Source organism: Stigmatopora argus, chromosome 21 (assembly GCF_051989625.1).
Source record: "Stigmatopora argus isolate UIUO_Sarg chromosome 21, RoL_Sarg_1.0, whole genome shotgun sequence".
NCBI lineage: Eukaryota > Metazoa > Chordata > Actinopteri > Syngnathiformes > Syngnathidae > Stigmatopora > Stigmatopora argus.
In genome coordinates this window covers 816,927-843,366 of record NC_135407.1, presented here as the reverse complement: position 1 = coordinate 843,366, position 26,440 = coordinate 816,927, and the positions used below count along the sequence as shown (strand labels likewise).

The window sequence follows — 26,440 nt, the reverse complement described above, 5'->3', positions numbered from 1 at the left end:
GCGATAATTATTTACTTATAATTTATTTGAGTGATGCAGTGTTTGATGACTACAAATCAGACCAAAACACAATTAGCACAATCCAAAATTGGATTCTCTTTAAACAATAAAGAAATGGTCCAATAATTATATAGAAATCAAAGTTCCAGAAATTAAAAAAAATGAATAAATAAATAAATAATCTAAAATCAATATTAAGTAGTTACAAAGAATTTCAAAAAATGTCAATAAATGGAGCAATCCATCAATGAAAATAGAAATCAAGGGTCTCCAAAAGCGGTCGCCGTCAGAGTTCCCGTTTGATGCCACTCGAGTCGGCCCGCCGCCACCGCCGCAGAAAGCCCAAGTAGTCTCGAAGCTCTCGACCACCCTGATACAAAACGGGCTCGTCCTTCTTGCCGGCGGGAGCCAAGTAGATGGTCGGGTAGCTGAGGAACCAAAGCGTCAATCGGCCGTCCCTTTTAGGATGCGTGCATCGATTCAGCTCACCCTTGAACGTTGTAGACCGCCGGCACGTCGTTACCCACGGCGTTCATTTTGGCCACCACCATGTTGCCGTCCGCGGCTAGCTGAGAGACGAGGCAGGAAGAATAAATAACAAGCGTCAAATGGTAAAAAAAACAGAAAAGCCTAAAAAAAAACCTACCGTTTCAGCCAGGTCAACGTAAACGGGTTCCATCTTCTTGCAGTGAGAACAGGACGGAGAATAGAACAGAACCAGGACGTCCTTGTCGGGCTGGTTAACCACCGCGTCGAAGGACTCGGCCACCACCGCCTGTGGCGAGCATCACGTCATCGGCCGACCATGCTCGTTGACGTCGCGTCACGTACCTGAACGGCGCCGACGTTCCTGTCCGGCACGGGCTCCGACTTGATGTAGCGCTTGAGACGACGGGCAAAGTAGTGCTCCAAAAACCTGGCCAGGGAAGCGCCGTCCCGCCTACCATACAGACGCGTGTTCACATTAGACGCCGCCGTCCAGGGGCGAGTGCTGCGGCGCCACCTACGTGAACTCCTCGCGCATGGCGAACTTGTGACCCGCTTTGGTGCGTATGGTGACCACGGGAAGTTCTCCGCCGTCCGCCGTCCCCACGCCGAACTCGTCCTCCAGCTCGGCCCGGAAGTCCACCAGGTTGGCGACGGAGAAGCTCAGGCCCCGCCCCACGTACCCGGACGCCACCTTCATCACCCTGCCGATGATTTGTGAGAGCGAGGGGTTCTTTGAGAGTGAGGGGTCTTTGATGGTGAGAGGTCTTTGATGGCGAGGGGTCTTTGAGACCTCCGTCCAGCGCCCGCCTCACCTATTCCTCCAGTAGTTGGTGCCCGCGACGTTGTGCTGGTAGTCCACGTGGTAAAACGCCGTCAGGAGGTCGCCGGCTCGCAGACGATCTTTGTTCTCAAAGGTCATGTGAGGGCAAAGGCCGAATCTACGTCGCAAAAAAACACCGGTGGCGGTGACGTTTGTTTTCTCGGAGAGTGGGCGTGGTTTAGGCTTACACGTTGTCCCGGAGGAAGCGTCTCAGGGACGGGATGCTGCCGAAATCTCGGAGGACGACGACGCCGTCCTCGAAGGGATTGGCCAGTCTCGGCGGACGGAAGAGCAAGACGCCCCTGAAAGTAGTTCAAGCGCTCCGCTGAGGATGGAAGGCGAGAAACGAGGACGGACGGCGAGGGACGGGGACGGACGAGAGCGGCACCGACTCTGTTCGGAGTCCGTAGGGTTGGGCCAGCTCCGTCCGCGTGGTGTGAGCGAATCGAAATTGATCCCTGAGGAGAGCCGCGGCTTTCAAGAAGTCCGCCAGACCGGAACTGTCCTCGCCTGAAAACAAACCTGTGCACACACACACGCAAGTGCGTGCTCAGCTCAAAGAGAGAGAGAGAGAAGAGAGGCGGGGCTTGCTTACCCACGATAGAACCGTCATAGTGGCGGATGAAGTTCTGCAGGTCGTCGCCATTCAGCAGCCTCAGCGAATCCGGACCGGTCTGCTTGCTCATGTACTCAAAGATCCCATCTAGCACCCCCGCGAGATAAGCGCGCATTCATCGGTCGCTAATTCTGCACCTTGCCATGCGACTTTTGTTTTTTGTTTTTTTACCGGCAGAGCGAGGACCGTCGTAGGAAGCCCAGTCCCTCCCGTTCCTGAAAATCTTCAAGGTGGGATACCCCGAAACGCCAAAGCGACTGCAGGTGTCCCCCTGGGCCGTACAGTCCACCTGGACCGGCAGGTAGGCGGGCGGGCACAGGTCAAAAAGTCCCTACGGACGTCCGGACGCGCTTACCTTTGCCAACTGCACGCTTCCTTTCAGTTTTCCAGCCGCCTTCTCAAACTCGGGAGCTAACTTCTTGCAGTGACCACACCTGAAGGATGGAAAGGATGGAAAGGATGTGAGGGAAGGGAGGAGATTGACTCCGCCCACCGCACCTGCTTTCCTCTCCCGTGTTACCATGGCGCGTAGAATTTGACGAGCATGGTGTCGTGCTCGGTCGCCAGGTAGTCAAAGTCGGCGTCCCCGAGCGTGAGCACGTCGCCGCGCGAGGACGCCGAGCCCGCAAAAAGCCCGAAAAAGCAGGAGACAACGGCCAAAAGCTGCCGAGCGGAAGTCGCCATGACAATTCGATGACGTCGACTCGACGGGAGGAAGTGGACGACGGTCTTTTTTTATTTATTTTAGTTTTTAAATATAATGTATTATTTGTTTTCATTGGACGATATCCACATTTACTAATTGTAAAAACAAAAGTGAAAAGGATGTAAAAAATAAATAAATAAAGATGCTAGGTGCGGTAAATAAACATGAAGGCAATCCGAAGATACTTTAAAAAGTAGTTCAATTTCTTTCATTCTTTTGCCTTAGCAAATTTCATGGATATAGGTCTTGACAGATACATTTTTACATGGTCAATTTTTTAACCAAAAATATTAACATTTTGTTTTTTTGTCGTATCACTTTTACCCCACAAGGTGGCAGTCATTGGAAGAATAAATCGGAAGAAAAAGACGAAGAAGAAAAAACATGAAGTGGATCGGAACTCGGTTCTACCAAGTCAGTTTTTTTGTATTCTTGAAAGAAATGATCGTAAATTAATCTCGATTGCTGATGCGTGTCAAATGATAATTTATGCTCCCGTCAACCAAAACTATAATAAAATAGATATGTTTATCCGAGCGAGCTTTACAAGCATTGTCCGATATCGCCTCTGTTATTATATTAGGAATATCACATTTATTACTTACAAATAAACCCAATTCATAGCAATACTTTAAAATATGTTCTTTAGCCGTTTAACACAATTTATCCTTATAAATAGCTGCAAAACAACTGAGCGTTCTCGATTCCAGTGTGTCAAGGCTTTTGAAAAGGATACAATGGCGTGAAAACAAATGACCTCTTTTCCTTCCAGGTCAAAGGTCACGTGAGGCCACGATGAAGCATGCCTTCAAACGTCCCAGGCTGGAAGCGGCCGGCTCGCCCTCGTCGCCACCTCGCGATGACGCCGTGCCACTCCAGTCTACAGGTAAAGCGGGCAAGCGCGCAAACGCGGCTGTCGGCGCGGCGGCGGCGACGTTTGACGCTTCGTCCGTGCCTCCCTGTCAGGGAGGAAGTCGGCGAGGAGGAAGCGCAAGAAGCCGGCGGCGGCGGAAGGGTTGCTTGTGGACACGTGCCTGGACCAATCGCTGGAGACCAAGTCCAAGCAACACAAGTTGACCGGCGTCAACGTCCGCAACATCATCCACGTTAGCGCGCCAACCGCGAGCGTCCGCGCCGGTGGCCCCAATTCCCTCTGACTTACCTTTCCAACCTGCAGGAAGTGATCACCAACGAGCACGTGGTGGCCATGATGAAGGCGGCCATCAACGAGACGGAAGCCACGCCGCCGTTCGTGAGTCACGTCCCGCTTGCTTTTGTTCACGGTCCGAGTCCGCCCCTTGAGCCGTCCCTCGCTCCGGCAGGAACCCAAGATGACCAGGTCCAAGCTAAAGGAAGTGGTGGAGAAAGGCGTGGTGAGAATCGCCATCTTGTTTTTCTACCAAAGTCGCCAATGACTCGAAATGCCACGCGCGAGTTTTGATGGTCACGTTTGTCGCGTTGACGTCCCGCCAGCCCATCCCCGCGTGGAACATCTCGCCCATCAAAAAGAGCGAAAACGACGGCGAGGTCAGAGTTCCGAGTCGCCGTCGTTTGCAGCCGCGTCGTCGGAGGTGACCAAGTCGCATTCTCGCCCTCAGGTTCGCCAGTTCGCGGATATCCCGCTGGCCGAGGAAGACTCCTCCGATGAAGAATACCGCCCCGACGACGAAGAGGAGGACGAGACGGCCGAAGACGTGAGCGAAGTCGCCGCGCCGCCTTTCACGACTCTGTTGCACGCCACTCACTCTACTTTGGCGGGCAGACATTACAAGAGAGCGACTTTGAGGGCACCGTGTCGCCGCGGCGAGGGCGTCCCCTAAAGTCCGCCCACCAGGTAACGCCGTCCTCTGCCGGGTGGGCGCCCTTCGGCGACGTCCCGACGCCCTTTTCGTTGCCTTTAGAGCCGCGGGGTGGATGGCGGCGCCATGGGTCCGCCCCCGGCTCCCCCTCCCCTGACCGACAACTTCCTGGAAGAGCTTTGCGCCGTGGAGGCGGAGCTGGCGGTCTGCACGGAACCCTACCAGGTGGACTCCGCCTTCTCCGCTAACCGCACGGTCGCTAACGCTAAGAGCGTTTCGCGTGCGTGCGGCCAGCCTCTGGAGGACGGCGGCGAAGGGGGCCTAATGGCGTACCGCACGCGCTCCAAGCGTCCTCTCCGGGACGTCCCCCTTGGGCAACTGGAGGCGGAGCTCCGGGCGCCTGACATCACGCCCGACATGTACGACTGCGGCGCCACCCTGGAGGACAGCGACTGGACCGACTGGCTGAGAGGCCTCATGACCTCGGATGGCGACAACGACGGTACACGGCGCCCTCGCCGCCGACTTAGAAACAGCCAACTCACGTTTTTTTTTCCGCAGAGGAGTGCGACGACGAAGACGACCCCGAGTACAACTTCCTGGCCGACGTGGACGAACCCGACCGGGAGGATTACCGCGACGACAAGGCCGTGCGAATCACCAGTGGGTATCACGCGCGCGGACGTTTGACGCCCGAGCGCTCGCTTCAAGATGCGACCTTGTTGACGTCCTACAGAAAAAGAAGTCAATCAACTGATGGAAGAGCTTTTCGAAACGGTGAGACGCACCCGCGCACACCCGAGGTCAAAGGTCTTACTCACCCGCGTGCACGTTTTAGCTGAAAGAGGACATGGCGGGCCGGGAAGCGGACGACGAATGTCGCGAAGCGGAAGACGATTGCCGCGAAGAAGAGGAGGAGCCCCGGGAGGACGTGAACCGGCGCCACCCGCCGGCGGCCAAGCGGGCGTTGGGCGAGCGGCCTACGGTGAGGCAGCAACTAGCCTACCTGAGTAGCTCGCCGCGACAGCCGCAGCGCGAGCCAGAGCGCGAGGACACGCTCAGGTTGGACGCCAAACACAGACGTGCGCTTCGGCAGCAAGTGCAGCAGGTACGCACGCGTTCAGCACTTTCAAAACAAACCATTACAACACTATGCTAATGAAACAAGCTAGCTTTTTTTCCCCCTGCTAATTAAATTGCTTGGTTTAATCATTACACCACTAATTTAGACACACATGGTAGCTATAAACTGTGCTATCGTGATTTAACTGTTCACCAGGTAAGGACAAAATAAGCGCAAAAAAACGAAATGCTAGCGCTAGCTAAGATGAGCTTGTTTGTGTCCAGCACGTGCAGCTGTTGCTTCAGATTCATCTACTGACGTCGCCGGTGGAAGAACTTGGCGCCGAGGCCCAAACCACTCGACAATTTTTGGTAACAAACAAAAACGTAGTCTGGGATTGCTGCGATTCCATTGGCCGTTTTGGGTGGCGCTGGAATTTGACTTAACTCAGTGGCTGTCATTTTTACTGAACTCATTTCAATATTAACAACATTGAATACTTATTCTTGTCGATTTGATAAGATGATCACCTTACTAACCTGCCTGTGTCAGTTTGAATTAGACATCTTGGCGCAGAGAGGTGAGCTCATGATGTCATCGCGGCGAAAAAGCACTTTCCGGGCATCCAACCTGCAGGGGGCGCTCCAGCTGCTGGAGGAACTTCAGGAGCATCCTGTAACCCACACCCCCCAAAAGCGGACACCTGACGCTCGCGGGCAAAGTAGGTGGCCGTTGGCGGTATTACCCATCTTTTTCTCGGCGTGACGTGAGTCTTATTTTCCAGTGCGAAGTTTCCCGACGATGCCCGGCGAGTTGGCGTGGATCTTTGCCACCCGTCCCGTTTTCCTTTACCCGCAACTCCTGCCGCGCGTCAGCCTGGACCCGGCGCTCTACTGCCCCCGCAGGACGGCCGCGTTCACCGCGGCAGAAGACAGGTAGCCCACCGCCGCCGGCGTCGTCGTCGTCTTCGCCCGGGGCGTTGAAATGCGTCTTTTTGTACGCGCAGTCTGCTGGCGATGGGTTTACGTAACGTGGCGGGCTCACGTGACCCCGCCCGGCTTCTGAGCGACGTGTTGCTGGCGAAAAGTCTGGTTCAGGTGAGACGGAGGATCCTGCAGTGCTGTCGCCCGGGAACCCCCGACAACGTCGTCAAGGTAACGTGAGCGCCGTCACGCAAACGTGTTTAGGCTCCTTCGTTAAAGTCGCACGTGAACGTAGAACTTCCGGCGCAAGGGCGTCCTTCCTCCCGCGGCGCCGGCGTGTGTTAGCGTCACCGCGTGGGAGTGCCGCCCCCCGGTGGAGAGAGATGCTAAACTCATGCCTTTCTGGCTGATGGTGAGACGAGACGGTCGCTAGTCGCTTGCACGCAGGGCCTTGAGTCTTCCCGTCTCGCAGAGAAGTCTTCCCCTGATCGCCAAGCTACGTAGCTCCGCCTCTTCGCTGACCGAAGTCGGCTCCGCCTCCTCCGGCCAGACCTCCGCTCGCTATCCTTCCCGACTGCCCCCGGAACTCTGCTTTCGCCCCGCTGGCTTTTTCCGCCGGGCCGTCTCCTGTCCGTCTTCGGCGGTGCAAGATGACACGACGTCCCGACTTGTTGAGGTACGGCGAGAGACGGGGGCATGGAATATGATCCCAAATTATTTTTTTTTGGCTTCCTCAGGACACTCCGCCCCTACAAGAAACGTCATCTGCGAAACGCCGTGAGGTGCCGGTGGTTTTTGCAAAAAACGTCTCTTTGGGAGTCAATGGGGAAAAGACGGTGGTGTGGACGCGGTGAGGCTCCTCCTCCCCCCGTGACTTGCTGCCATCCTTCTCATCTGATGCATTTCCTGTTCTAGAGAAGCAGACCGCCTCATCCTAACATCCTGCCAGCAGGGAGGCGCTAGCGGGAGGACATTCCGCCGTGTTTCAGCCCAGCTGGGAAACAAGACGGCCCGGGAGGTGAGAGGGGGGTCGACGTCATGGAGGGGGGTCCCTTCCGGTCGTAATGCCAATTCTTTTCAGGTGAGTGTCCGTTTCCGTGACCTCGTCGGTCTTTTTCGCACGAGCTCCACATCCTCGTTGGACACCCGGAACCCGGAAGGGGAGGCGGCTCTGGCACCGGAGTGGACCCACACCTGACAGTGAATAAACAAAAAGTTGTCGCAACATTTCTAATGTCCTTGAAGGAAAAGTTTTGTAAATAATGTGTTGAAACCTCCTCAAATCTTGGTGTCCTCTTCATTGTTTGGTTCCCGAGACCGGAACGCACCTTGTCCGAGTAAACCACTGTAGTATTACTCCATTGGCCCAAATAGAAGACGATGTTTTTTGGATTAAAACAATTCTGACAAAGACATTATACCCATTGACAACTGGCGGTGGCGACAAATGTCTTTAAAGCGAATGCTGATGGTTAATGCAGTTATTGCAATTTTGTTGTTTTATCGAAGTAGATTGAAACAAAAATGTCATAGTTCAAATGGTTTAATTAGAAACAAAGATAAAAGAAGTCAAGAGACATCACCGGGGCTCCACTTTGGCATCCGTCTTCCGTCCCGTCGAGGCCGCGGCGGGCCGCTCGCGGTGAAAGAGCGACTCGCGTCGTCGAGTGCAGGGGCTCCGTGCCAAAACCGCAGAGAATCCGTAGGGAGTGACCACCTTCGCCACGTGAGGCAAGGACAAGGCCGCCCGTGTCGTTGCGTCGCTATCGCGGGATATGTCCGACGCCCGGGCGGTGTCATCATCTTGGGAGGCGTGCGACCTGCCGCCGCCGCCGCCGCCGCCGCCGGCGGGTGAGGCGCTTCGAGGGAGCCGCGGGCTGCGCGGCGGGATGAAGAATTCCGGGATTCCTTCCCGAGTCACCGCCGGAGTCCGCAGAGACTGACGTGACATGATGGCGGGCTGCTTTTCCTCGAGCCGCTGGAAAGCTCTCCCTAAAAATGTTGACGGCAGCCACGCACCTGCCGCCCGTCTGGGCTAACGACGGGGGCGGGGCGTCGTCGCCGGCTTTCAAAATAAGACTAAAAGCTTTATACAAATGGTTTTACTGCGAGGAAGGAAAGGGCTGCTAAAAAAAAATATTCGAGCAAGTGAGAAACCTCTGAGATAAGAGTTCAAAGTGTCCCAGCGGCGGCGCGCACAGTGGGCGGGGTCAGTCGCTGTCGGACGCCACGGCCGAGGAGCATTTCCTCTTCCTCTTGGGAGCTTTGGGCTTGGAGTCCTCCTCCTCCTAGGGCGCAAACGTTAAAACCAGGTCAACGCGGCACGGCGACGCCCACGCCGAGCGTTAAAGCGGGCGTACCGAGGCGCTGCTGGAGGCGCTCTCCTCCTCGTTGTTGCTGGGCGGCGCGGCGCCCTTCCTGGAGCGCGGCGAAGTGGCGGCCGCCTTGCGCCGAGACTTGGGCGGCTTGGCCTGCGAGTCTTCATACTCTTCGGCCAAGGCGAAGAGGTCACTGAACCTGCGGCGGATACCGCGTCAGGCTCACGACTATTTACACGTGCGCACGGCGTCAGGCTCACGACTATATACACGTGCGCGCCGCGCCGGTGGGCTATTTACACGTGCGCTCGCCTACCTCATCTTGTGTCCTTCGTCGCAACTGGCCTGAACGTGCTGCAAGGCCTGCAGGATCGGCGTCTGGCTGAAGACTGAAACACACGTGGACGGCGGTCACCCGTACGTCCGTCCGTCCGTCCGTCCGCCCACGAAACGGAAGGGCGCGGGCGTGCTCACAGCTGTTCTTGGTGTTGTTCAGACTCAACCTGAGGTTGTCCAGGTGTTCCAGGATCTGCTCCAGGGTCAGCTGGGCCAGTTTACTACTGGAGCTCCGCAAACTGAAAATCCAGCACCGGGGTCAGTCGGCGCGGGCTTCCGTTCGGCCTTTCCGCCGAGCCCCGCCCACCTTTGTCTCTTCCGCGGCTGGTTGTTGTTCTTGATGAGCTGCGCCTTGATGTGTTCGGCCAGCGTGTCGTCGTGTTTGGACGCCCAGTGGCGCAGCAGGCTGGTGGTGAACTGGTCCTCGCTGTGGCAGGGCCTGCTCAGGACCATCTTCACCATCTCCTCGCTGGGCCTGACGCGCAGAGAAAGGTGAGAGGCGGGGCCGGCGACCGCCAGCCCACCGACCCCTAAGCGCCCCGGCGCCTTACTTTTCCCGCCGAAGTTGCAGCAGCAGGCAGGACAGGGCCTCGGGGTGTTCTATCAGCAAAATATGTCCAATTCCACTCCAAATTTCAAATTGTTTCAATAGCGCATTTTCTCGCATATTAGCCGCCTCCGCGTATAAACGGCCGTGTGCGGTCGATTGGTCGCCGGTCTTTTGGTCGCGGTCTTTAGGTCGCCCGGACCGCAACAACGGGCGACCAAACAAGGTAAAACACCACGGTCTACGCATGAATAAAAGCCAACAATGGCCATGAGCAGTTTCACTGAGCCCACGTGCGAGTGTAGAAAAGTTTGTATGTACATGCGCTGTCCCTTTAAGAAGCGACGTCCGTCAGGGTCTTAACAAGTTCTCCAACAAAAAACAATACAAGTCCGGGAAATTTGGAGCTTTTCTTTAGCCTAATAATTACTAGGGCATTAAGTATGACTAAATAGTCATTCGCAGTTTGTATTTAGGGAATTTGAGCAACCATTTAAATGGTAATTATCAATAATCTTCCGGGCGACCAAAAGATCGACGAGCAATCGACCGTGTACCATAAACGGCCCCCTTAAAATTGTTGAATTTGACAATTTCTCGCGTAAAAGCCGCCCCCCGATTCCCAATTTTCACCTCCATATTCATGCTTTTAATAGGGAGTACAAATGTGTGACTTTGAAAGGAAAATCTTAAGATGAATCCTCCCACGAGGTATTTCTGAGATACTGTATGAATCGAGTGTTGCCTGCACGTAGATAAATTCAAAAAGGAAGTCACGTGAGCTGTACAACAAGGAAGTGTGTCCGTAGCGCTCTAATTTGTCATCCCTAGGTCAGATGGCGGCGCCCTGAGCGAGCAACGCCAGGCACAATAAGTGAGTTTTTACACGTTTTATTCAAGATACGGTTATTTTGTCTTGAATTTCATTCATAGACGTCAAAATAATAATGTACCAGTCATCGTTTTTTGGAGCGACAAATACGGCGTATATGCGAGAAAATACGTAAAGTCGCGGACAACGGGAAAGAGCTACCTTTGTACTTGAGGTGTTGCAGGATGGGGATGATGGCCTCCAAGGGAATGCTGTGCGCGAGGAAGAGCTGCCACGTGCTGTACTGCTCAAAGGTCTCCCAGTCCAACGACTGGACTGGCCGCAGGAAGGAAAGAAAGAGGAGAGCAAACGCGTCAGGCGGCGCCGGCCCCGCCGCGCCCCAGCCCGAGCCCGGCGCGCTTACTGAGGATGTTGAGGACCGAGTCCTTCCGGAACATGACCAAGTTGCCCATCATCACGTGGCACATCAATTCCTGCAACTGCACGGCGACACCCACGTTAGCCCCGTCGTCTCCCGTCCGGACGCCGCGGCGTTTTACCTGAGTCGAGTCGATGACGGCCACGATCATGTTGAGCAGCTCGCCGCTCCGCAACGTCTCGTCTGGGAACTGAAAGAATAATTGCTGGGACGGCGCGTGCAGAATTAGGGGGGGGCGCATGACGGGCTCACCTCAGAATAGATGGACGGCGTCAGGTAGCAGAGTAGTCGGACGTCGTCCTCCTGACACGCCTTCATGTCCATCATCAGGCACGTGTGAAGGTCGCCCAGCGCCGTGGCCTGGGCGAAGGACTCGTACAGCATCATCTTGCCGTTGGCCGCTTTGCTGAGCGCGGTCGCGATAAAATCCAGCTGTCAGGACGGCCGTCCGGCCGGGTGGGGGCGGGGCTACGCCACCAGCGTTTTATGCTCACCTGGCTTTGAGGTAGTAAAGTAGATGGTAACCAATCTTGGGTTGCTTCTGGTAAAGTTCGGCCAACATGTCCAGAAGAACGGAGAAGCCGCTGTTGTCCTCCTGCATGGTCACCAAGTTGCGGAAGACCAGACACACCGCCTTGCATACCGACTCCTCCAGAGACCTGAAGCGAGGGAGAGTAGCCGTGTGAGAACCGCCGGGAAAAGTGGCGACTCCCCCGCGCCGTCTTACTCGTCGGTGATGTCTTCGGGGAGGACGTCCCCTCGGAAATGCTCTTTGAAAATTTCCGCCAGACACGAGGCTAACGCCGACATCTGCTCCGTGTCAAAGTCCACCTGCAAGGCACGCGCCGTTAACGGTGTCCCCGGCCGGTCCGCTCCGACGCGCCGGCGTCCCACCTCCAGGATGAGGTCCACGATGTCCTGCATGACTTCGCACTGCGTCTCCGTATCGCTGGGGGCAAGAGAAGGACGATTATTGAGCGGAAATCGGCGTCTAATTCCTCGTGGGACTCCCACCTGGACTTCTGCAGCTGGACCACCTTGTCCCTCATGGTGTCCTCCAATTGGTGGAGCCAGGGCGTGATGTCGGCGGGCTCCTCCACCACAGCCTCTCTGATTGGATGAAACCGAAACTCGCGCTTCTTTCCTGCCGACAAAGTGGAAGGATTTGAACTCTCGTTCTCATCGGGGGGGACGAGCAAGACGCCGACCTTTGTTGTTGACCTCCTCCTCGTCGTCGCTGAAGGCCGCTTCTGTGTTGTCGTAGCAACCTTCTTCCTTGTCCATCATGTTCTCCATCTCCATGGACGCCATCTCCTCCATTTTGACTACATACACAAACACACACGAGGCGTTCACGCACCGTCCGTGCATCGGCGCGAGCGCGCGTACCTTCCGTCGGTGGCGAGGGGGCGCTGCAGAACTCCGGAAACCTTTCTCGGAGCATGGAGCGAAGTTCTCGGTCCAACTTGGGATTGTCAAACAACGGCGCCAAGTGCCTACGAGAGCAAAATCATAAAGCTAATGTAAATGTTTTTTTTAACTAAAATTACAGCACATTACTGACCATTTATATGCAAAACCATGAAGAAAAAAAACATAATAATTAAATGTTACAATTTTTAGTAACATAAATGTCAATGAATGACAAAACAACACTTTTGTGGAATAAAAACTGAACAAAGCAAATTAAAGAGCCATATTTGACTCGCGAGCCGTACATTTTTGACCCACTTTTTTTGAACAAATGTAACTTTGTTTTTAAAATTCAACCTTTATGAGATCGCCGATAATCGAATTTCGTATCGCCCAACGCTAAACTAATTCGCGTCCAACGACCCGAATGGCCGCTCGCTTTCTCGACCTGTGTTTTTTCCCCGATTGAGAAATGATCAGAAGACGACGACCGTTGGCCCGTCTAAAATCCGCGAGAGACTTACGCCAGCACTCGCTTCTCCATGATGAACGTGAGCGAGTTGAAGACGCCCTGACGAACTTGAACCTCCAACGGCGGAAAGAAGTGAGGAATGATCTGCGGGTGGAAACGGGGGACGCCGTTCAGGGCGCGAGGAGTTCACCAGCGCCCCATTGCGACGCGGCGCCTCACCCGACACATGAAGTCCAGCAGCGTAGCCGTGATGGCGGGATGAGGCTTCATGGAATGGTGCATCACCAGAATCGCCGGCTCTGCGTCACACCGCCCGCGCCTCCGTTAAAAACCACGCGGCACGCGCGCCGTCGAACGTCTTACCGATGTTCATGATGCTGTCCTTATCGGGGTTGAAGAACAGCCAGTCGTAGAAAAGCGCCAGCTTGGCGTTGGAGGCGGCCACGTTGGACTGCGCGCACACCTTTTTAGTTAGAAGCCCCCACAAGTCGGCCCCCGCCGCCAAGACTTACCGTGCAGGTGGTGAGCAGCCAGCCAATGATGGCCCAGCGCGGCAGGATGTCGGAGCTGAGGACCTCGTTGGACGGGTGCACCACGCCACAGATGTAGCGGATGAGATCGCAGCGCAGCGACTGGCTCTCCGCCATGGACAGGTACTGGCGCTGGAACCAGTCTTGGTAGCGCTTCTGCTGCCCGAAGCGGACCTGCGTGCGCCACGGCGACATTGGAGAGCGTGCGGAGACCGGCGGGAGACCGGCGGGAGACCGCCGCCACCTACCCTGGAGGTCATGAAGAGGAGCTTGGTCTCCATGTCGGGGGTCAAACGGCACGCCAGGAACTTGCGGGACGTCCGAGCCGTCAGCAGCTGGAGGACGCCTGACGTCAGGGAGCGAATAAAAGGCTTTCGGCATAAACGTCCAGATGGCCAGAATCGGAATCTACCGATTTATTATTTTTCAGGACCGATTATTCGTAGTTAGGAGACCCATCACGGATATTTATCTAAAGAAATGACCAAGTCAAAATGATCTATTCATTTTTCGTTTTTACCCACTCGGCATCTTAATTCAGAGAGATGGCAGCCGTGTCTCATTACCCAAAAAAAACAATGTGGCCGTTCTCACCTGTGAATTGAGGACTAAGGACTTGGGGGTTGTGGAGCAGGTCCCTCCACAGGAGATCCATCTCGGGGATCCGAGCCACGTTCTGCAGCAGGCGCACCAGATCTCGTCCGATGATCACGCACTCCAAGAACTGCGCACAAAGCGGCGGCGGGGGGGTTCACGCTGGCTGGCGCTCGGCCTCGACGGTTCGCTCACCTTCTCCCGCAGCATCCCGATGCAAAAGTCCACCTCCTTTTGGCGGAGAGCTAGCAGGTTGGGGGCGCCATGGTCCACGATCAGGCGCAGGTACGTGTAGACCGACATGGCGATCAGCATCCCACTCTTTATCAGCCACTCCCTGCACGGGCACAAGGGTCAGGTTTTGGGCGGGGAGGCTCCGCGATGGCTCGTCCTACTTTTGCTCCAGCAAGATGTCCAAGACGCTTTCAGCCAACCACAAGTTCTTGGCGGATACGTCTCCCCCTGCGCAGGTACACACGGCATAAGGTTTCCGGGTGGGCTCGCTCACTCGATGGCTCGCCAGAACTGACCCGCAATCTGTTTGAGCAGCGTCATGACGACGCCGTCCGTTGCCATCACGCCGCTTTTCACCAACTCTCTGACCAGCCACACCAACTGCAAGCCGAGCACCCACGCACGCACGCACGCATCAAGAAGACGTAAAGACATGCTTGGTGTTGCCGCGTGCATTCACCTGCTTTCTGGGGACGTCTTGCAACTTGAGGAACTTCTCCATTAAGATCTGGTTGATCTTCACCAGGATCACACTCATTCCATCTCTGTTCACCAGGGTCAGGTCTCGGTAGCACTGCGCACAAACGACAAAATTGTTCGCCGTTGTTATTTTAGGACAAAGCGACAAGCGGGGGGAGTCCGTCCTTACCCTCTGGGCTTGTGCCGGCTCGGCGAGGAGAAGCGCCAAGAGACCGAGACAAACCTCCTCGTGCTGCTGCTGGCCTTTACACACCTGGTTGCCACGGTAACAAAACCCGCCATCACTAAACTACACAGTCACGTCAATGTTTCTCATTCTTTCATAATTGCAATGGAGCGAGCCGTCCAAGAGTTACGTATTGTAGTGCCCATGATTTTAGTACCAAATGGGACAGATGATCCGCCTAATGTGGAAATATTTGAAAACAGTACCATAACAACAAATACAGCACTTAGTTATGTTTTGTTACTGGTCTTGCTGGTACAAAACTAAATGTATGCATGATTTCCTAGCCAGAATCTCCCAGATCAGGTTTGACATTAAAGCATTTGAGAGGATGAACTCCAAATATTGTGGAAGCAGAGGAGCTCGTCGACTGTTGATGACGTCTCTACTTACATTGGCCGTAAGGGCGTCGTTAGCTTCTCTCTCGGAAAGGCCATTGGTCAATGAGTGCACCACTCCCACGGAGCGGTCCAGTTTCTACACACACAAGCATACACACGCGCGCACGTAAAAAAAGTGATTCGCCGGCGCATGCGCCCTCCCGGTTGTCCATTTGTTTACAGGCTCCCGGTTGCAGTTTGATGCTAACAAGCTAGGCTAACGTCCGTAGCCGCTGGCCTAAGTAGCCTATAGCCGGCGGACGGGTGAAAACAAAGCCCCAATTTTTCCTTCGCTTCCCAGCGCGAAGCTTGTTTCCCACCGAGACACGCACCTCCTCCAGCTCATCTTTGGCGTCGAGCTGCGTGGACACCAGCAGGCGACCCTGCGGCTTGGCCTTGGCCGGGGCGGCCTCCATCTCCGCCGGCACGGCGGCCGCTTCGCTCGGCCTACCTCCTCAGTTGCTTCCCCCTCCCCCGCGCAGGCGGACGACAAGAGGGGAAAGAAAGGCACTCGTTGCTCAAAGTTGCCCACAATGAGCTTTCCTAGTGTCCCGCTTCGTGCTAGTATTTCGATTTGAGGAAGTAAAGCGACGTGACGCGAGGCCTCGCCTCCAATCACTGTTCGGAGGATTCAGAGTGTCGTCAACCTTGGCCAATAGGAGAAGAGACAAAGAGCGAGCCGGAGCCAATTGGCGAGATGCTTTGGGAGCCTAAAAAAAATGGGACTTCTGTTTGAGGCTGCTCCCTTGTTAGATACCCTACATTTTAAACTAGATGTCTGAATAGAGACGACCGTCGGCCATTTTGTATCAGTACCATAATAGTCAATACAGCATGCACTTTGATAAGAGCTTTAAATTGCTTAATTTTAAAACAATTTTGAGACTTTTTTCCATGAAAGGCAGAGATGCAATAAATAAGTTACATAATTAGAAATTCAGTTTAGTTTTGTGAATTCGTGGACACGCAGAAATGAGGCTTTCATGCTTTTATTAGAGGAGCAATTCGATACAGGTGGAACTTTCAGCCCCCCCGAAAGGCGGAGTTTCTGCCAAAGCGAAAGCCGAATCCGCCTTTCTCTCGCCCCGTGCTCTGGAGGCCCCCCAGGATGGAGTTGAGGGCCTCGCCGCTCCTGGAGCCTCCGCCCCCGCCACCCAGGGCGCCGTCCTCTCTGGCCTGGCGAGAAGGAAACCGCATCCCGAGCACCGCCTGGGGCCGCTCCCCCCACACCTCGCGGGAGGACCCGGAAGAAAGACGGGAGGAGAAAGCGAAGGACGTCGAGCGCGGGCCGAGCGACCCCGCCGCGGGGGGCCGGGGATGCGGGGTCGCGGTGGGGGGGATCGGCAGCAGGAGGCTCAGGGACAGGAGGGCCAGCCTGCAGCCACCGGGTGATGCGCACGCCTTCATCTGAAAGGATTGAGGCTTCCTTCATATCAACAACTTGAAATAAAATATGCTTGCATCCTATCAATATGCCATCCAGACTCCAAAACATGGAAAAAGCCTTCCTACCTTTAGAGTGACTTGAAATCCTGGCGGAGCGTCGGCATTGCGCCAAGTCGGCGCCCTGACCTTTTTAAAGGGTCAGAGGTGGGCGTCGCCGGCCGGCTCGCTGACGCACGTTTTTTGATAGCTCCGATGCGTAATTAGCGGCCTGATTACCGCGCCGGCCTCATTAGCGTGCTCGTCGGCACGAAAACGTCTCCAAGACGCCAGCGACGAGACATTGTCCTTTGTCGACCTTGACGCCGGACTGGCTTCTACTTAACGAGGATTTGACTTCAATTGTGGTGGCGGAAGATCGGACGTTTTGATTTTGAAATTTTACCATTTCAGGCGAAAAAAAACCAAGTGAATATGCATCTTCTCTCGATTTATTCGCCTCATTCATCGCCCTTGACATCACCACCAAAGAGTGGTTTGTTGGTAGCGTCAGGTTCGCCGTCGCCTGAAAAGAAAGTGGGCGGGGCTTGTTTGTCAAATGACTTTATTGACGAAATATAAAAACGGAATTCACGAAAGTCCCTAAAATGATAAATGTACAATTCCGCCAAAGGCGGTGGAGGTCGGCACGGCGGCCGCTCGACTCAGTCGGGCCCACGGATCCGTTGGGCGAGCTGGACGTCGCGGGGAAACAAGGTGACCCGCTTGGCGTGGATGGCGCACAAGTTGGCGTCCGAGAACACCATCACCAAGAAGGACTCGGCCGCCTGCGGGAGGAGAGCCGTCGTCAGCAGCGTGACCTTGATTTTAGCGGGCGACCCACCGGGACGGGACGCCCCTCACCTCCTGCAGCGCCATCAGGGCCAAAGATTGCCACCTGAGATCCCCTCTGCTGTAAATCTGGCACAGCTCACGGACCTGCGGGTCGGGATGTCAACGTGTACCCTGCCTTCTGGCGGGAGTGCGGCGAGTCCTCACCACGCGAGAGAAGGGCGCCTTCCGCAAGAGGAGTTCGGTGCTCTTCTGGTATTTGCGGATTTCCATCAGGGCTTTGGTCCCGGGCCGAAAGCGCCGTCTCCTGGGCGAGCCCCCTGAAGGAAAAACAAAAAACAAAAAACGCTCTGACGACTGGCGGTACGGAGCTGGCGGGCGGGAGAGCGGGCTCACCTGGTCTGGGTGGGGAGGGACCTGGGCGACTGGGGCGCCCGGATCCAGAGGGGCGAGGGGCGCGCCCGGATCCAGAGGGGCCCGGGCGAGGGGCACGCCCGGATCCAGAGGGGCCTGGGCGAGGGGCGCTCCCGGATCCAGAGGGGCCCGGGCGAGGGGAGTGCCCGGATCCAGAGGGGCCCGGGCGAGGGGTGCGCCCGGATCCAGAGGGGCCCGGGCGGGGCGACAACGACTCCTGGGGTCGGCGGCGCGGGGTTACGCCTTTCCTTCGGCTAAACGAGGACCCGTGGTGCATGGCACGGATGACCTGAGGCTACAAAAGGTGACGCGGGGCATCAGTGACCACCACGAGCGCTCCCACTACAGCAGGGGTCGCCCATCTGCTAGTCTGCTCTAACTAACTGATTACATTTACTTTTTTTTGGTATATTTGAAACAAAACCAATGTCCATTTTCAACATTCTTAAATTATGCTCCGGTTGAATAAAGATCTATTCTAAGTTGTAACTTGATAGTTAAGCAGGTTATTGGAAGGTTTATGAAAGCAAAGAACGAAAGCACGCCATCTTGAAGAACTGATCTCAAAACGCACCTTCAAACTAGACAACGGAGAAGTCAATGAAACGGGGTACCTTTCTCGTCGACTCAGATTCCTTTCAAAGGTCACAAGACGCAAATAAAATGTCTGTTTTTAACGTTTGTCGGATCTATTCGGTGATTGTCAGCCTTCCTTTCTCATGCAAAATGGGTCACAATAAAGTCTGCTATGAAAATCCGGTGTGGAAAAACAACGAGGAGACCATCCTATTCAAACGACGCTGCAAGAACTTCCGACCAATCAGGGTGCGAGGGAGGGACTTGTGTCCGGAAGTGACATCTTACCGATGAACGCTGTGCATCAACAACGTAAATAAAAAAAAAAACAGGATAAACAGAAATTTCTTTGTTGCCTTTTTTCTGTTTATGAAAAATAAAAAGCTCCTTAAAGTACACAAGTTATACCATAAAAATATTAATTGATCATTTTATTTGTTAATTTTGACACGTCCAGAACTCCGGTGGAGCAGGTGCAATGAATTACTGTTCAGGGCAATATTTGTTGGGGGGTAAAAAACGTTAATATTTTTTTCAACTAAAGCCCCTGGTTAAAAATGTCAATAACATACTCTTAACTGTTAAAATTATTTTTTTTGTCTTCTTGTTGGAACTAATATTGAACCCTATCTGTATCTGTCAGGTGCGTTTATAAGGAAAATGCCTGTAAACATAAATTAAAAAAAAATACAGTGTTGAAAATCAATTTCATCTTTCATTTGGTAATCGAGGTAAAAGTTGATATTTACAAATGTAAATACAGCACATCCAAAACCATATTCCGTCACGTTTCTTGTGCTCGTCAAAATAAAGGCCATTTTACCAAAGAAAAATGTAGCTGGCCACCTTTCAAACTTTAATTATTAAAAGAAAAAAGAGGAAGTAGCCAGACGGACTGAACACGAACACAACATGAACACTTTTCTCCGCAGAGCAACATTCAAAAATCTAAAAAAAAAAAAACATAAACCATTTTACACATCACTATATACAAATATTAAATAATAAAAAAAACAAACACGGGGTCGGGCGGCCGTCCTTCAGACGCCCCCCGATCGGCCGATGAGGTAGTCGGGCGAGGAGGGCGGGGGCCCGTGCTGGGAGCGTCCGCGCAGAGCCGTGCGATTGGCGGCGTGGGGCGGAGGCGCTGCCGCCGCCGACAGCGGCGGCTGGCGCAGGGACGGCGGGACCGCCGACCATTTGATGGGGACGGTGCGCGTGTCCATCACCTCGCAGTCCACTTGCATCATCAGCTCGTAGCCCGGAGACGCGTCGTACACGCTCTCTGCCAAAAGAACCCGCCGTCAGGGTTAGGGCGATCCCCTTTAGGAAAAAGGGTGACTTACCGTTGACGGACATGGCGGGCATGACCAGCGACATTTTGGGACGGCGGGTTTTGTTGTGGCTGATGGCGGGAAGCAGCAGGTGGTCCTGTGGCAAAAAAACACACATACACACATACACGTTAGCAAAATGGCGGCCGGGGAGCACCAACGCTCGACTTATAACCCACTCGTCTGAACGACACCACGTAGAAGGTGTCTTCACGCCGGTCGATGGCGTCCAGGAAGTCGCCGTAGGTAACCTCAGGCCTGGGAACCACTTGCAGCTGACTGAAAGAGAAGGGGGGGGGGGGGGGGTCGGTTCAGCCCAGGGGTGTCAAACTCAGACTAGATCTCAAGTTGGCTGGACCACTTTATTTTTTGTCCAAAAAAGTGAACTTATTTGCCGCTATTGACGACGCTAGACATCCAATCCATTTGGACTGAGGGGGGTGGGGCTAATGTTTATTCATTCCCAGTCAAAATGGATTGGACATCTAGCCCCGTCAATGGCACTGAAGGAGGAGGGACGACGGCCAGTTTAATTTTAATTGATTTTTCGATGTGTGATTGCAGATAGAGAATTGAGCAAAGAGTAGTAGTGCGCGCCCTTCAGCACGTAACTCATAAACATCGTTCATAGTTCCGCGGTACCCTTGTGGGAAAAACAATGAAAGAATGTAATGATGTATGATGGGGCTACAAAGTTCCCATCAGGCCCGATCGGTCTCCCTTAACGGGCAGTTTCCGGCCCGCGGACCGCATGTTTTACACCCCCAGTTAAGCCAAAGTCGAGGGGTCGGGTGCATCGGCGGTGTACCCACCTTTCGATGGAGCGATGCGTCTCAGCCGGAACGTATCTGGACATGTTAGCTTTCCTCAGCTGAGCCCGCTGCAATACAGACAAAAAAAAAACGGGGTCACGGATGTTGCGCTAAAAGGCGGGCGCCGCAAGCGCACCACCTGCGCCATTTTGGCCTTTTTGGCTTTCCCGCCCGACTTCTTGTGGTTGATCTGATGACGTTGAACCCAGCCGCGAAGTTCCGCCGCCAGCCTGCCCGACAACAAAAGGGAAAGCGGTGTGAGGATCCGATTGGTGCCCGTCCTCGTTTCTCTCCCCACCTCAGCGACTCGGAGCGGTTGAAGCGCGGGCAGACGGTGTCGTTAAAGTATCTCTCCAGACGGCGCAGCAGCTTGTCGTCGTCGTCGTTGGCCGGACCCAAGGCCGAGCTGCCATTCCCGAAGGGGAAGGATCGGGTGGCGAAGACTTCCGTCTCCCCGCCGTCCGCCTCCCGCCGGTGCGGCGCCCGCCGCGCCGTCTGCATCTCCAGCAGCCGTCGACCCGTGAAGGACCCGGCGCCGTCCCCGAAGCCCGCGGTCCACTTCCTGTCCAAGATGCTGCCAAACAAAAAGCCGCGGTGGAAGCACCCGCCAGACGGCGAGGGGAAATTTCTCGTACCCGACGGGCCCGAAGCTGAACGTGACAAAGAAAAGGACGGCCATCACGCAGGCGGCTCGTTTGTTGGTGGCGGACTCTCCGGCCTGCAGACATTCAAAAAAAAAAAGGGCAAATGTGGCAACCTTTCGCCTGACTTGGCGGGGGGATAAAGCGAAAGGAGTGGTCCGCACCCGGTCGCCGCTCAGTCTGTCGCGGAGCTCCTGGTTCTCGCGGCGTAGCCGCTGGTTCTCCTGCTGGGCTTCCCTGAGTTGGAGCTCCAGGTTATGCACGTACTCTTTCTTCTTCTTGCGCGACTGGCACGCCGACTCGCGGTTCTTGATCATCCTCTGCTGTCGCTTGAGAACTTTTATCTGCGGGACCAAAAGTCAACCTTGAGCAATACGAGCACCAGCGAACGGGAAGCGGGGCTCGACCTTACGTCCACTTCGTTGCAGCCGTTGGCGGGCGACGTGGCGTTGGCCGGGACGATGGGTTTGGCGGCGGAGGAGACGGGCTCCATCTTGACCACGGCGGGGCCCGACGTCAGGCACACCACTGCCGACGGCGTCAAGTCAGCTCGCTCGGTCGGAATGTAACGGGAGCGGATAGCGCACGCGGCTCTCACCGGGTGGCGCCGGCTCCATGGCGGGAAGGCCGTGGAGGACCAGGGTCTTGGCGGCGGGCGCGCGGGGAACGGCCAACGCCCCCAGGCAGACGGGGCGGGGCTGGATGGGGGGTTTGGCCATCAGGAGGGATGCACCCGTCGAGGAGGCCCGACAAAATTTCTTGCTTTCCAACGTGGCGAGAGGCACACCGATGCCATTTTCACAGCCTGAAATTCAAAATCCATTTGGTCACTCCCAATCTAATTGAAGCGGGAGGGTTGGCGGCGTGCCGCCACCGTCCCACTTCAAAAGAATAGGACATGTACTAGTGGGAAAAACTCATGTGAATTCACAGCAGAGATACAAAAAGACCATGCTCTGCCCTTACCAACATGGTGTCGGCGGAGCGGCCATGTTGGTAGGGTCAACTAATGTATTGACATTAAAATGAAGTTATCAATAGCATATTTCAAGCCTATTCATTAAAGATTATTTATCAAAGCATCTGCTATTCACTAGACGTCCAATCCATTTGAAGTGGGATGGATCGCCCCATGCTGCCGCCCTCCCAGTTTAAAAGAGTTGGACACAAGCACAACGATTGGACGCAACTTAAATGGAAAATTTCCCCCCCACATTTAGCTTGATTCTAAATATTTTTCTCCCACCTGTGGCCCGTTTCTGAACGGGCGCCACGACGGCGGGAAGTCGCGGCCCCAACAGTGTCCCGGACGTGGCATCGGGCGTCAAGACGGCCGTCGGTGCCGCCGGCGCCCCCTCCGCGGCGCCCGAAGGGGGCGACATCACGTCTCCCAGCACATAGGGAGGCGTGGGCGGGTTTTCGTTTTTCACGACGAGCTGCGGGACACACGCACACAAGAGTGAGGCAGCTGGACAAAGGGCGTTGGGGTGGGGGGGGGGGGGGGGGGGGGTGGGGGGGGGGGGGGTCGGTCGTACACACCAGAGGGTCGCAGGGCGACGCCGGGGACCGCTCGGCTTCCGGCGACGAGACCGGAGACGGGGGTTCCGCTTTCACCTGAAACACTGCGGGATAATAGGTTGGAAAAAAACCCAACCTCGCCCACCTGTCTTTTAGGCAAACTTACGCAGCTCCATGGGCTCCCCGTCATCGCTGCGGACGTCGGCCCCTGTCGTCAAAGCCGTTTTGCTATTTTTAGGGTCGTGTGACAAACGCCCGCTCGCCCGCCGGGCCTCACCTGTCAGCATGTCGTCGTACGCGTGTCGCCACGGTGACGAGGGGGCGTCGCAGGCCAGCGTGAGGGACAGCTCGTCGTCCGGCTGGCGAGAGAAAATGAACAGGTTGTCAGGTGATTGCACAAAGGATGGCGGCGTGACGTACCGACGCGTCCAACTGCAGCTCGTCGCCCTCGCAGCGATACAAACACGCATCTGGAAGACAAAAGGGAGCTTTTCAGAGATACGTCACAGGAAGGACTTCCTATCAATCACTCGATTAGGGGTGCGTGCCCTCCATTCTGGGTTATGATCTGCCATATAGAAATGCAGGAGGATGGAAAACAGGGTCCCTAATCGAGTGGCCACATCCGGGTTGAAGGAAGGCGGAACCCGCGAGGCTTTATTTTGCAAAACAGCCAGAAGAAGCTTGCCGTTGCCACAGAAAACAAGCATATTGACTTTGGAGCGTGAACGAGCGAACTAACGAAGCCGTTACTCGGCTTTTTTCTGCGTGAATCGACCGACTCACCCCAGTCCTCGCTCGTTAGCAGATTGTCGGCAAAGAATCGTCCGACGTCCAAATCGCACAGAACATCTAGACTCATGGTGCCGCCTATTCCTCAAGGTCGGCGATCATTTCAGGAAGCTCCCACGAGTTTGACGTCGACGGACGTCTCGGAGGGGCGCTTCCTTCTCCACGCAGGTTCGCCTTAGCTTGCTAGTCGCTTCGCCTGTTAGCAACGAGGAAATGGCTTCCTAGAGAAGTCCCGCCCTCGCTTGCTAACCCGGCGCCGATTGGCCAAAGGCGGCAGACATCCAGATGATTGACAGGGCGTGCTGCCAATAACGCTGCGGCGTATTGACAGAGACTACGTCACGTTTCACCAACGTGCTCGTTCGGACAACTGAAAAACAAAAAACAAACATAAAATAAATTAAAAACGACAGTTAATAACAATATGGACATCGAGTGAAAACATTACCTTTTAAACATGTGCAACTTGTATTCCCAAATTTTGTGTTGTGAACGGAAAGGAGTTAAATATGTCAAAAATTAAGTGTTTGTTTTTATTTTTTGCTAAGGATAACACTAATTGCAAGTGTCGTCAATCAAATGACTTGTTTATTAAATTAGTTACCTTCACTGAAACGATAGATAGAAGTTTCAATGTGCTTCTCGCCATTTTGACTACTATTAAAAACACTAACAACAACAGCAATTAGGTAGAACTGAATGTACCAAAGGACATGTTAATCAGAGTCAAGCCCAAGGAATTATTCCCCCACCGCAGGATTTTTAGATGGCGAGCGCCCATCGTCAACGGAGACGAGAGTAGTGTCGTGGGGCGCGGCGGCATGCGCCTTGGCGTGCGCTTCCAGCGAGCGCTTTTCCTGGTAACGCTTGTTGCAGAGGCGGCAGGCGTGCGGCTTCTCGCCCGAGTGCGTCAGCGCGTGGCGCTTGAGGTCCGCCTTCTGCACGAAGCGTTTGGGGCAGTCGGAGCAGGCGAAGGCTTGCTCCTTCCGGTGGAAGCGCTCGTGTGTCTCCAGCGAGATCTTTTGGCGGAAGCTCTTCCCGCACAGGCTGCAGACGAAGGCCTTCTCGCCCGTGTGGATCTTGGCGTGCGCCGACAGGTTGCCCGCCTGCCGGAAGCACTTGCCGCAAGTCCGGCACACGTAGGGTTTCTCGCCCGTGTGGATCCTTTGGTGAACGTGGAGGTGTTGGCTGGTGGCGAAGGTCTTACCGCAGGTGGCGCAGCCGTGGAGGCGGGGCCCGCCACCCACATGCCGCTTGAGGTGGCGCTTGAGGACCGCCCTTTCTCCGAAGGTCTTACCGCAGAACTCGCAGATGAATGGCCGCTCGCCCGTGTGCAGCCGGGCGTGGCGGTCCAGCGACCTCTTGCCGGGAAAGGCTTTGCCGCACTCCTTGCACGGCAGAGACTTGCTCGCCGCCTTGGACGGGAGGGCGCCATTTTCAGGAACGCTAACTTGCACGGCGGTCCTTGGGCCTTCCGGCACGTCCTCACGGAGGTCCGGGCTGGACGGCTTGCGGTCTTCCTCTAGTGGAGAGTGGTAGCCCCGCCCACTTCCTATGTCGTCGTCCGCGTCGGCGGTCTGAAGGGTCTGAGGGCATAAGTGGAACAAACAAAGTCTCCAGTCTGAAGCCTAACAAACCTTCCCCAGTTGAAAAAAAAAAAATCACTCAAAGCACAGCGCCCACCTGTGCACGGGGGTGGCAGTGCATTCGCACGTGCGTCATCATGTTTCCCTTCTGATTGAAGCTTTTCCCACAAGCCAGGCACGAGAAGGGCTTTTCGCCCGTGTGAAGCCGACGGTGCGTTTCCAGCGCCCCCACGGAGGGGAACTTCTTGCCGCAAACGTCGCACGTCCTGCCGAGATCGCGGTGCCTTTGCAGGTGTCGTCGAAGTAGGACGCCGGAGCCCGGGCGCTCGCCGCAGAGGCCGCAGGCGGGCACCTCCTCCTGGGTGTGTTTGGCTACGTGCTTGAGGAGGAAACGTCCTCCGCGGAAGGATTTCCCGCACGCTCGGCAGCAGTGCCCCTCGCCCGAGTCCGCCGGCGTCGTGTCCGACTCGGCCTCTGGAAGGGAGAAGACATCTCGTTACTTGTGTGCTCTCTTCGCAGTCATATATATTCAGTTCTCCCAAAAAATACACATGACATTGATAAAAATACCCATTGTGAAATTTAAATTTTACATGCACTCTCAGCGTTGTTGATGATGATAGACGTCCAATCGAGTGACTCTAAAAAAAATTGCTAGTAGATGTGGGTTAATGATAATTCTGTAGCTTTTCACCCATTAGTTTGGTCATCTCTTGCTGTCAATGGCAGATAGCGAGTAAATAGCAGGTTGTTGTTTTTCACCATAACCCAAAAAATAAATTGACTAATAAGGTAGTTAGGACTTCTTTTTAATTTAATTGATGGGAGTGTGTCCAACATGGGTCTTTTCATGACCTCCATTATATTTGGGAGTAGAAGGCTGGCTGACATTCGGTTATTCTCTGTCAACTCTCCCACTTCAAAAGGTCGGACGTCGAGTGTCGTCAGTGGGAGCCGACGAGTACTGACCTCCCGCCTGTGTTTCTCCTTCCCCCGCAGGCGCTCGTGCTCCTGCCTCGTACTCGCTGAAGATGGGGTCGACGGCAGCGGCGAGTGCCTCGGCGAGCATCCGCCTGAGGTGGCGTGAATCCGGGCTGGGCCTCTCCTCCAGCAGCCGCAAGACGCGCTCCGTCGCCGCCGCCAGTTGTCGCTCGACGGCTTCCCTCAGGCGGCTCTCCCTTCGCCCTCGCCGCCGCCGCGTTGGCCTCTCCTCACCCTTCACCGCCGCCGCCGCCGCCATTTTCAACACAAAACCCCGAGGTAAACACTGCCACTTCCGGGTTTCGTCATCACGTGACGACGCGCATGCGTACAAAGAATCTCTTGATCCCAATTCCGATAAATAGGCGCTCGGCGA

General features: G+C 55.0%; 7 protein-coding genes across 9 annotated transcripts; 1 reads left to right on the top strand and 6 right to left on the bottom strand.

Annotated features, from left to right (window-relative positions):
* Positions 1–6: 6 nt before the first annotated feature.
* pdia8 (protein disulfide isomerase family A, member 8) lies at positions 7–3,957 on the bottom strand. 2 transcript variants are annotated; one of them, XM_077590190.1, is made up of 13 exons: positions 3,794–3,957; positions 2,446–3,677; positions 2,281–2,359; positions 2,097–2,214; positions 1,905–2,012; positions 1,702–1,831; positions 1,498–1,611; positions 1,302–1,427; positions 1,008–1,190; positions 832–940; positions 647–775; positions 490–569; positions 7–428 (listed from the first exon to the last, which is right to left on the bottom strand). In XM_077590190.1, the coding sequence occupies exons 2-13, from the start codon at positions 2,607–2,609 to the stop codon at positions 287–289; spliced, it is 1,482 nt and encodes a 493-aa protein (XP_077446316.1). In that variant the 5' UTR covers positions 2,610–3,677; positions 3,794–3,957; the 3' UTR covers positions 7–286. The 2 variants fall into 2 exon arrangements, with proteins under 2 accessions (XP_077446316.1, XP_077446317.1); XM_077590191.1 differs by lacking the exon at positions 3,794–3,957 and having other exon boundaries at positions 2,446–3,777.
* Positions 2,964–7,699, top strand: gon4la (gon-4 like a). Its single transcript, XM_077590189.1, has 22 exons — positions 2,964–3,045; positions 3,404–3,517; positions 3,598–3,737; positions 3,809–3,883; positions 3,954–4,004; positions 4,105–4,158; positions 4,230–4,325; positions 4,394–4,465; positions 4,533–4,655; positions 4,725–4,932; positions 4,992–5,093; positions 5,167–5,207; positions 5,269–5,538; positions 5,778–5,864; positions 6,046–6,214; positions 6,278–6,428; positions 6,500–6,647; positions 6,712–6,828; positions 6,889–7,092; positions 7,154–7,266; positions 7,332–7,434; positions 7,498–7,699. Exons 2-22 carry the CDS (start codon positions 3,427–3,429, stop codon positions 7,612–7,614), a joined length of 2,532 nt encoding a protein of 843 aa, XP_077446315.1. The 5' UTR covers positions 2,964–3,045; positions 3,404–3,426; the 3' UTR covers positions 7,615–7,699.
* An 804-nt stretch (positions 7,700–8,503) lies between these two features.
* ints3 (integrator complex subunit 3) lies at positions 8,504–15,826 on the bottom strand. The gene is made up of 29 exons (XM_077590188.1): positions 15,529–15,826; positions 15,210–15,293; positions 14,760–14,843; positions 14,571–14,684; positions 14,407–14,491; positions 14,272–14,338; positions 14,072–14,213; positions 13,877–14,006; positions 13,531–13,628; positions 13,265–13,456; positions 13,116–13,203; positions 12,972–13,051; positions 12,805–12,896; positions 12,257–12,363; positions 12,076–12,192; positions 11,882–12,011; positions 11,762–11,816; positions 11,595–11,698; positions 11,362–11,526; positions 11,120–11,273; positions 10,989–11,057; positions 10,853–10,928; positions 10,651–10,764; positions 9,622–9,670; positions 9,378–9,545; positions 9,209–9,309; positions 9,051–9,123; positions 8,777–8,933; positions 8,504–8,704 (listed from the first exon to the last, which is right to left on the bottom strand). Exons 1-29 carry the CDS (start codon positions 15,610–15,612, stop codon positions 8,627–8,629), a joined length of 3,057 nt encoding a protein of 1,018 aa, XP_077446314.1. The 5' UTR covers positions 15,613–15,826; the 3' UTR covers positions 8,504–8,626.
* A 393-nt stretch (positions 15,827–16,219) lies between these two features.
* Positions 16,220–16,603, bottom strand: qrfp (pyroglutamylated RFamide peptide). Its single transcript, XM_077591281.1, has one exon. It carries the CDS (start codon positions 16,601–16,603, stop codon positions 16,220–16,222), a length of 384 nt encoding a protein of 127 aa, XP_077447407.1.
* Positions 16,604–17,166: 563 nt separating this feature from the next.
* On the bottom strand, positions 17,167–18,656 carry LOC144067092 (histone H3-like centromeric protein A). 2 transcript variants are annotated; one of them, XM_077590588.1, is made up of 5 exons: positions 18,399–18,656; positions 17,807–18,119; positions 17,618–17,730; positions 17,483–17,557; positions 17,167–17,406 (listed from the first exon to the last, which is right to left on the bottom strand). In XM_077590588.1, exons 2-5 carry the CDS (start codon positions 18,099–18,101, stop codon positions 17,284–17,286), a joined length of 606 nt encoding a protein of 201 aa, XP_077446714.1. In that variant the 5' UTR covers positions 18,102–18,119; positions 18,399–18,656; the 3' UTR covers positions 17,167–17,283. The 2 variants fall into 2 exon arrangements, with proteins under 2 accessions (XP_077446714.1, XP_077446713.1); XM_077590587.1 differs by having other exon boundaries at positions 18,439–18,648.
* A 146-nt stretch (positions 18,657–18,802) lies between these two features.
* Positions 18,803–23,641, bottom strand: atf6b (activating transcription factor 6 beta). Its single transcript, XM_077590585.1, has 16 exons — positions 23,492–23,641; positions 23,126–23,175; positions 22,983–23,064; positions 22,872–22,913; positions 22,727–22,809; positions 22,434–22,623; positions 21,786–21,992; positions 21,600–21,715; positions 21,352–21,531; positions 21,182–21,264; positions 20,845–21,120; positions 20,686–20,776; positions 20,547–20,614; positions 19,914–20,013; positions 19,747–19,831; positions 18,803–19,685 (listed from the first exon to the last, which is right to left on the bottom strand). The coding sequence occupies exons 1-16, from the start codon at positions 23,565–23,567 to the stop codon at positions 19,441–19,443; spliced, it is 1,974 nt and encodes a 657-aa protein (XP_077446711.1). The 5' UTR covers positions 23,568–23,641; the 3' UTR covers positions 18,803–19,440.
* An 86-nt stretch (positions 23,642–23,727) lies between these two features.
* On the bottom strand, positions 23,728–26,382 carry LOC144067091 (uncharacterized). Its single transcript, XM_077590586.1, has 4 exons — positions 26,053–26,382; positions 25,181–25,557; positions 24,250–25,083; positions 23,728–23,867 (listed from the first exon to the last, which is right to left on the bottom strand). The coding sequence occupies exons 1-4, from the start codon at positions 26,321–26,323 to the stop codon at positions 23,844–23,846; spliced, it is 1,506 nt and encodes a 501-aa protein (XP_077446712.1). The 5' UTR covers positions 26,324–26,382; the 3' UTR covers positions 23,728–23,843.
* Positions 26,383–26,440: the final 58 nt, after the last annotated feature.

What these genes read in the sequence shown, in the direction of transcription:
- ints3 (XM_077590188.1), bottom strand. Translation starts at nt 15,612, where the DNA reads ATGGAGGCCGCCCCGGCCAAGGCCAAGCCGCAGGGTCGCCTGCTGGTG. An exon ending in TCGGGATGCTGCGGGAGAAG is followed by an intron (nt 14,007 to 14,071) that starts GTGAGCGAACCG and finishes CTTTGTGCGCAG; the next exon opens with TTCTTGGAGTGCGTGATCAT. An exon ending in GGAGGAGGTCAACAACAAAG is followed by an intron (nt 12,012 to 12,075) that starts GTCGGCGTCTTG and finishes CTTTGTCGGCAG; the next exon opens with GAAAGAAGCGCGAGTTTCGG.
- atf6b (XM_077590585.1), bottom strand. Translation starts at nt 23,567, where the DNA reads ATGAGTCTAGATGTTCTGTGCGATTTGGACGTCGGACGATTCTTTGCC. An exon ending in CATGGAGCCGGCGCCACCCG is followed by an intron (nt 21,716 to 21,785) that starts GTGAGAGCCGCG and finishes CGCCGTCGGCAG; the next exon opens with TGGTGTGCCTGACGTCGGGC. An exon ending in ACAGACTGAGCGGCGACCGG is followed by an intron (nt 21,265 to 21,351) that starts GTGCGGACCACT and finishes GAATGTCTGCAG; the next exon opens with GCCGGAGAGTCCGCCACCAA.
- gon4la (XM_077590189.1), top strand. Translation starts at nt 3,427, where the DNA reads ATGAAGCATGCCTTCAAACGTCCCAGGCTGGAAGCGGCCGGCTCGCCC. An exon ending in TCTGCACGGAACCCTACCAG is followed by an intron (nt 4,656 to 4,724) that starts GTGGACTCCGCC and finishes GCGTGCGGCCAG; the next exon opens with CCTCTGGAGGACGGCGGCGA. An exon ending in CTCGGATGGCGACAACGACG is followed by an intron (nt 4,933 to 4,991) that starts GTACACGGCGCC and finishes TTTTTTCCGCAG; the next exon opens with AGGAGTGCGACGACGAAGAC.
- pdia8 (XM_077590190.1), bottom strand. Translation starts at nt 2,609, where the DNA reads ATGGCGACTTCCGCTCGGCAGCTTTTGGCCGTTGTCTCCTGCTTTTTC. An exon ending in CCCTACGGACTCCGAACAGA is followed by an intron (nt 1,612 to 1,701) that starts GTCGGTGCCGCT and finishes AACTACTTTCAG; the next exon opens with GGGCGTCTTGCTCTTCCGTC. An exon ending in GCGGTCTACAACGTTCAAGG is followed by an intron (nt 429 to 489) that starts GTGAGCTGAATC and finishes TTGGTTCCTCAG; the next exon opens with CTACCCGACCATCTACTTGG.
- qrfp (XM_077591281.1), bottom strand. Translation starts at nt 16,603, where the DNA reads ATGAAGGCGTGCGCATCACCCGGTGGCTGCAGGCTGGCCCTCCTGTCC.
- LOC144067091 (XM_077590586.1), bottom strand. Translation starts at nt 26,323, where the DNA reads ATGGCGGCGGCGGCGGCGGTGAAGGGTGAGGAGAGGCCAACGCGGCGG. An exon ending in AGGAGAAACACAGGCGGGAG is followed by an intron (nt 25,558 to 26,052) that starts GTCAGTACTCGT and finishes TCTCCCTTCCAG; the next exon opens with AGGCCGAGTCGGACACGACG. An exon ending in ACTGCCACCCCCGTGCACAG is followed by an intron (nt 25,084 to 25,180) that starts GTGGGCGCTGTG and finishes TTATGCCCTCAG; the next exon opens with ACCCTTCAGACCGCCGACGC.
- LOC144067092 (XM_077590588.1), bottom strand. Translation starts at nt 18,101, where the DNA reads ATGCACCACGGGTCCTCGTTTAGCCGAAGGAAAGGCGTAACCCCGCGC. An exon ending in TCCCTCCCCACCCAGACCAG is followed by an intron (nt 17,731 to 17,806) that starts GTGAGCCCGCTC and finishes TTTTTCCTTCAG; the next exon opens with GGGGCTCGCCCAGGAGACGG. An exon ending in CCCTGATGGCGCTGCAGGAG is followed by an intron (nt 17,407 to 17,482) that starts GTGAGGGGCGTC and finishes CTCCTCCCGCAG; the next exon opens with GCGGCCGAGTCCTTCTTGGT.